This window comes from Berghia stephanieae, chromosome 15 (assembly GCF_034508935.2).
Source record: "Berghia stephanieae isolate SIO BIC M18660-M18661 chromosome 15, UCSD_Bste_1.3, whole genome shotgun sequence".
In the NCBI taxonomy this organism is placed as follows: domain Eukaryota; kingdom Metazoa; phylum Mollusca; class Gastropoda; order Nudibranchia; family Aeolidiidae; genus Berghia; species Berghia stephanieae.
In genome coordinates this window covers 16,720,405-16,727,904 of record NC_088374.1, presented here as the reverse complement: position 1 = coordinate 16,727,904, position 7,500 = coordinate 16,720,405, and the positions used below count along the sequence as shown (strand labels likewise).

The window sequence follows — 7,500 nt, the reverse complement described above, 5'->3', positions numbered from 1 at the left end:
AGTAAAAAGTTCTAGAATTACAATTAAAGTAAGACAAAGGGGAACTGAGAACAAATAGGGATCAGTTGTAGATTCCAAGAGCATATCACCAATGTACTTAGTTTGAAATCACCTACAAGTCTCATCCAGACACAAGCACAAAATCCAACAAAGAGGAACACACTCAAATGCTTACATTATACATTCAAAATAAAAATAATAATTACATAACAGAGAGATTATTTACAAGGAAAAAAATATCATCTCCCAAAACAATAACATTGCATTTGACTGCTTCCCTCCCAGCTTGGACTCCGGCCAGAGCCAGGACAAAACCAAGTAATCTCATTCCGAGACAAAGACAGAAATCATGTTGGAAAACAGATATAAGGGGATAGAAGACACAGTATGTACCTCCCTGCCCGCTATGTGAGGTCAGGATCTCCACCCAGTTTTTGGGGTCTGAATCATCCCGACATAATACCGTTTTGAGACGGAGGGTCACATATCATAACTCTTGAACCAAATGAGATATCTCCAAAACAATGTAAGCACCGGAAACAGTCCAGCAAGCTGTTTCTATTGATAACAATTCAAATAAGTTCTTTATAATCTAAACTTTTCACTAAACTGCCGAATTCTATCTTCACTATTTTGTGATGGCGGAGTTGCCATATTTTGATTTTTTTTTTTTTGTTTTTTTGTTATTTTGCAACAATGTACAGATTGGATTCCTCACATTTTAAGCTTTTCAAATGATCTACGGCAATAAAGTGTGGATTAAAGATGAAAATTAGCCTCTCAAAGTGGAGAATTAAAAATCTCATCTGCCTTTGCTGAGAATTGATCTAGCATTTGTATTCAATTTGGCTACATTCTGAATAATGAATAACATTTTCTCCCAAAACTTTTAGTTACAAATGCTAATATGGAATAAACCCCCCCCCCCCCCAAACCCCTTTCCCATCCCCAACACCCAACACCACACACATCTCACAATAAGAAGACTGCAAAAATACCACCAGGCAGGCTTTGGACCGGAACCCACAAGTAAAGAGGAGGGTTGGTCGACCATGCAGACGTGGCGATGAAGCGCTGAGACTGAGATGAAGGCAGCCGGCAGTCATTGCGAAACCAACCATGATTTATACAATGAATGGTTGAGATCTCATGGACCAAACTATATCTTTCTATGATTTCTTCAATCATAAGACCAACTGTATGGTTGGCCATACCTATAGGAAGCCTTCAAGCAACATCACCAGGCAGGCTTTGGACAGGAACCCACCAGGAAAGAGGAGGGTTGGTCGGCCAAAGCAGACATGGCGATGAAGCGTTGAGACTGAGATGAAAGCAGCCGGACCAACCCAGAACCAGATAAGGTAGATCCCCAAAGACCAGGTCAGGTGCATTGGGACGTGTCGACAGCAAAAGAAAAAACTTACCCCCGTGTTTAACCGTTATTTCACAACGTATAATCTTAGCAAAATTCTTTTTTAACAACCACCAATTCCACACAGGCATAATTCAAGTAAACAGACAAAATGTCCCATCAGAATTGAAAACACTGCAGCTTCAACAATGGGAAAGCCGGTGGTTCATGAAAGCGGCCTCAACAAACAACTTAACTGTTGATTGGATGGATGAAAAGGACAATAAAAATAAATTGGCTGTCTCGACATTTGCAGACTCATCCGTCACACTCACTAGTCACCAACAAAATCAAAGTCAAAATAGTTATTGCGAAACCAACCATGACTTATACAATGAATGGTTGCGATCGCACGGACCAGGCTCTATCTTTCTATGATTCCTTCAAACGTAAGACCAAAAAAACGGTGAACGAAAATTTTTTACTGGATTTTGGAAGTCGCCACAAGCCAATGTATTTAGTATGTATCAACTCACAGGACCTGAAAGCAAAAAAAAAAACTCATCTCCTCAAGGATTTTATGGACCTGCTAATCCAACAGTTCACCGAGAGATCAACCTCCATATAGTGTCCATTCAGAAGGACAACGAATCTGCTAAAAAACGTAGGATAGGACGGCCTGCAACCAATCCATTGGCAACTACCTCGACAACACAAATTACTTCGACAATACAAATGCACCATATAATCTGCATCGGGTGCCCAGAACAGACATTTATTTCATCCTACCACACCCCACCACCAAGCTCTTAGAATGGCCCAAAAAAAATTTTTTAGTGCATATTTCCCTGTGTAAATAGTATGTCTATTTCCTGTTTCTTTTTATTATCATTTGTGCTTGTTTCAATTTGAAGCTATTCTATTCATTGCTGTTTGTTACTTTTTACAGTCCACAGCTTCTCGCATTTTCGTATCATTTTGCTTATGCTTTTTATGCAGTTTTTGAATTTTACTTTTATCATTATTAGTTTTTCTTTTAGAGACATTCCAAATTCTGTACAATTTAAACGGAAGTTCTTTTGTACCGACGGGCAGCTGAACTCATATTACTCATTATACCTCAAAAATTGATGACGGTAAAATAAAAATTCAGTTTACAAGGACAGAATTGAATTTTTTTACCTACACTTTGATGTATAATTACAACCCATCTACTTCTGATATCCTTCATGGGCATTAGATATTACTTGTGCTGTCATTAACGCACCACAACGTATCAATGGTAAAACTGGCCCTTTCGGATCCTAAAAAAAAATAATTATGTGACCCACCGTATCAAAGCGGTATTATGTCAGGATCCACTCGGTAAGGGAAATTTAATTCATAGCTACAAATATCTAACTTGGGTTTAATTTCTGTACTTGATGGTGGAGTATAAAGACTATTTCTTGCATTGCAAAATCGTCTAAGGTCAAATTTCTCATCAATCTATCTCTTAATTCACTTTTTGGGGTCTGAATCACCCCGACATAATACTGTTTTGAGACGGAGGGTCACATATCATACCTCTTGAACCAAATGAGATATCTCCAAAAAAATGTAAGCACTGGAAACAGCCCAGCAAGCTGCTTCTATTGAAAACAATTCAAATTAGTTCTTTTTAATCTAAACTTTTCACTAAACTGCTAAATTCTATTTTCACTATTTTGTGAGGGCGGAGTTACCATATTTTGATTTTGTTTATTTGTATTGTTTTATGTTTTTGAAACAATATCCAGATCGGATTCCTCACATTTTAAGCTTTTCAAATGATATTCGGCAATAAAGTGTGGATGAAAGATGAAAATTGGCCTCTCAAAGTGGAGAATTAAAAATCTCATCTGCCTTTGCTGAGAATTGATCTAGCATTTGTATTCAATTTGGCTACAATCTGAATAAAGAATAACATTTTCTCCCAAAACTTATAGTTACAAATGCTAATATGGAATACATCTCACTGACAAAATATTTTTTACCAAAAATCACCCATACTTTTGCGTACATGTCCATGGGTCCAAGCAACTGGACCTCAAAAAGCCTGCAAGTCTACTTATGACCAGACATATAATCTGAAAAAGCCTGCAAGATTCACGGACTGCAAGATTTCCGACCCGATTGTTGGGACCTAAACAAAAGAAAAAAGAATAAAACCAATCAAATCCAAATCGCAAAAAGCCGGCGACGTTTTCAGTAATCCAATCGGCCGGCAGGCCGGCAGTAGCCGGCACTCTTGCACCCATGCATGTCTCACCAATCAACATCCACCCACACAGATCATCAACTACTACCTATCCAATCACACACACACACACACACACACACACACACACACAACTCACCAACCCCGACACCCATCCAATCAACGGCACATACACATACTCCTCCATACTTCCTTCAACTCGTCTTGTTCTCTCCTACATTTGTCGTATTGTAATCTTGTAGCAATCCTTGTAAATGGTCGTTGTGTCTCTTGAATACTCGGTTCTTCTGCTTTCCCTTCCGTCTTGGTACTTTGGACTGTGAAATAGAGGTGTAAGGAGATGAAGGTAGATGTTTGAAAACAAAAGATATTACAAATTTATTACATTAAAATTAGAGAAACAATAATAATTATTATCAATAACCAAATGTGACCCATCGTCTCAAAACGGTATTATGTCGGAATGAATCATATGCTTAAAAGTTTAATTTAGTGTTAAATTGGTCAAAATTATAAATCGTTAGCATTAGCACCCTAAAATATGGTATCCATTCTCCTCAATAAATCGAATAAACTCAACACAAGTCTGATATTTCTGGCTATAAATTCAATTTTCAACATCTCAACCAATCAGACTTAATACCGTTTTGAGACGAAGGGTCACAAATCGGAAAAAAAAAATTTTTAATTACAGGCCAGGAATGTATTTTACAATTGGGAAATAAGCATCATCATCATCATAATAATAATAATAATAATAATAATAATAATAATAATAATAATAATAATAATAATAATAATAATAATAATAATAATAATAATAATAATAATATAATAATAATAATAATAATAATAATAATGGATTATAAACACATCAATTCGGAGAAGAAAGTTTTAAGATGCTTTTTAAAAACATTTCTGTCCATGACCAATGCCATAAATTCCTTTGGAAGTTTGTTCCAAGAGCGTTGGAATGTTCCTAGAAAAAGAGCATCCTCCATATTGCATTGGCGAAAAATCACAAGGGCCAATTTTGTCTGAAAGACTCGACCAGTCAGGCCAGTTTGCCCAAAAAGAAATGCTGATTTACACGAGTACCCACCGCCTCAACCTTCCATGATCTAACAATAAGAGTCAAAAAGCCTGTATTCCACAGACCTGCCAACCCTTCACATTCCAAAAGTGGAATCAGGAAAACTAAAAATAGGAATTTGAGACAAAAAAAATAGGTATTACACCTCTTTCCCCACTCTCCCCCCCCCTCTCCCCCCCCCTCTTTGCTCTTTTTTATGTTTAGCAATATCACCATTTTTGTAAATCGGAATTCTAGAGACAATGGCGGAATAGTACAATATGGAAGAGTGAAAATAGGAATGATTCCGCCAAAAGTGGAAGGGTTGGCAGGTATATGATTCCATTATTACAGACCTGCCAACTTGAAAATCTAAAAATTCGTAAATTTTCTGGGATATAAAGTAGCAGTCGCTCTAATAAGCTTTAAAAATCAACAATTTTTTCCTCAAAAAGATTAAATTAAATATCACTTCGAAATCTTTAAAATTATTTACTCTGGTATCAGCTTTCATTTTCAATCAGTTTTGATGACTTAGAGAAGTGAATGAAGTTCTGACACAAGAGCTAAAAATTGATAATTTTTACGAATTTTTCGTAATGGTGGGCAGGTCTATTATCACTATAGATAGTATGCGCTTGGCTAAAAAGCTCACAACATTGCCATCCGGAAGTATAACGGACCAACACACAAAACTGTGTGTATCCATGAACGTTTATAGTCGTGTTAAAACAGTTCAGTGAGAAGTACTCATAAACGCGGATGGCAAAAAACAATAACAAAGACCTGAGTGACGTCATCTTCGAACTATCTATAACCGAATAGACCGAGGCTTTGACAAAAATACCCCAAAAATAAAATCAGGATTCCACTATATTATGGTGTATTATTGAGTTATTGCCCTTTGCATGAATCATTCACTGAATTTCATTTCATTACTTCTAAATAATGTCACAATTATTTTGATTTTTGTTTTTAAGGGTTTTACGGCGCTTGCAACACATTAAGGTCATATAAACGCCAGTAAAAAGGAAGAGAGTGGCAGAAAAAATTTACAGAATTACAATTAACGTATTGACGTTATATTACACAACGTATATTCTTGTTTATGTATATTTCTATACTGCCATGTTATATATTACTAAGTCTGTGGTATATAAATATGACTTAAAGAGTTTGCAATAAACTATCTTATTGACTGGCCATCAATGAGTGTCTTTAACAAAAAAAAATAAAATAAAATAAAATAAATATTTTAAAATAATAATAATAATAATAATAATAATAATAATTTTTTAAAAAAAAAGTGTCTTCCCTATCCGTCTTTGTATGCACTGCCTTTGGCATAACACACCACAAAATACAGACAATTTTTCCTATGCCAAACAACGTTTTTTTTTAAAATGACAATATTTTCAGAGTTGGGCTTGAAAAACAATAAATTGGCAACCCTGGTAACTAAGGAGAGCTTCAGTGTGTTGTACGGCTATGTGGTCTTGGGGCACCACACTCGCTTTCGTCCTGGGTTCGAGCCTCGCTCTGCGCATAGTTGAGTCCTTGGAAAAGACTTTACTCACATTCTCTCACCGTACTCAAGGTGTTAAATGAATACCTGACTGTCAACAGCGTTGTCTCTGTCGGAAAAAATTATAATATCGCCGAACAGGCGTCATGTATCGTTCTACACCTTACGTGTTGCCGTTTATCACGGACCTTTTGTAAAGCGCTTTGAGCACATTTAGTGGATATTGCGCTATATGAAAGCTCTAGTTTTTTGGGAGGGTTTTCTAGACCTAAGGGCTAGAGCTCAGGTGGTCGCTGGTTCGGATAAGTAATGGGAGGTTTTTAATATGAAAACAAAAATAGAAGACTTACAACTTTTTTCAGAGTGGTGGCATCCATGGACGAGATCCCTTGTTTGGTGAGATAGTCCTCTATCTTGGCCTCATCCAGGCCGTCCACTCCCACCCCTCTCCATAGTTTTTGAAAATCTGTGGGGGGGGGGGGGGAAGCCATTAAAAATCTATTCTTGAAAAAAAAAAAAAGTTAAAATTTAAAATTTTAAAGAGAAAAAAAAAAAGAAAAAATAAAGAGAGAGAGATAGAAAGGATTGAGGGTCAAAATTGTTCCGTATACCCATCGTTAGATTCTTGCCAACGAGCACAGAATTATTGACAAATTTAACTATGTTTTACATATTTATATATGAATAACTTACAAACCATTTTTAAAAAATTAAGGGTAATTCTATCACAGACTTGCCAAATTGAAAACTTCAAATTTAGTAATTTTAATATCAATTTTTAGTAATTTGGCAAGGAAATTCGTAATTTCTGAAATTGTGTATGAACAACAATATATTTATTATTATTATTTTTCTTATCATTATTATAGTAGTAGTAGTCGTAGTAGTAGTAGTAGTAGTAGTAGTAGTAGTAGTAGTAGTAGTAGTAGTAGTAGTAGTAGTAGTAGTAGTAGTAGTAGTAGTAGTAGTAGTAGTAGTAGTAGTTATTATCATTTAAGTATTATATGAATGAAAAATTCGTAATTTTCCACAAAATTTCGAATTTCACCATGAAATGTCTAAAATTCGTAAAATCACGAAAAATTCGTAAGATTCGGCATGTATGCTGTCAGCCGAAACCTCAACCTTCCGATGCATATTTTAAGTCTAAAATCAATTTCAACGTTTGTTTGGTTTATTATTAAAGGCAATCCTTTGCAAGACATTGGGGGTCCCGATAGCTCAGTTGGTAGAGCACTTGCTTCACATGGAAATGGACCAAGATCGATCCTAGGTGCAATCGAGATATTTTTTTCTGAACCCCCCTGTCCACC

The 7,500-nt window shown here is 35.9% G+C and overlaps 2 protein-coding genes across 2 annotated transcripts in view; both read right to left on the bottom strand.

Annotated features, from left to right (window-relative positions):
• The window catches only part of LOC144960391 (uncharacterized), a 128,895-nt gene that overhangs the window by 23,446 nt on the left and 97,949 nt on the right, over nt 1-7,500 (bottom strand). The gene's annotated exons all lie outside the window — the stretch shown is intronic.
• The window catches only part of LOC144960724 (general transcription factor IIE subunit 2-like), a 4,909-nt gene continuing 977 nt past the window's right edge, over nt 3,569-7,500 (bottom strand). Inside the window, exons 3-4 of the mRNA XM_078894014.1 lie at nt 6,538-6,653; nt 3,569-3,907 (exon numbers count right to left, since the gene is read on the bottom strand). Coding sequence (XP_078750140.1) covers nt 3,785-3,907; nt 6,538-6,653 — 239 coding nt within the window. The 3' untranslated portion in view covers nt 3,569-3,784. The remainder of the gene's footprint in view (nt 3,908-6,537; nt 6,654-7,500) is intronic.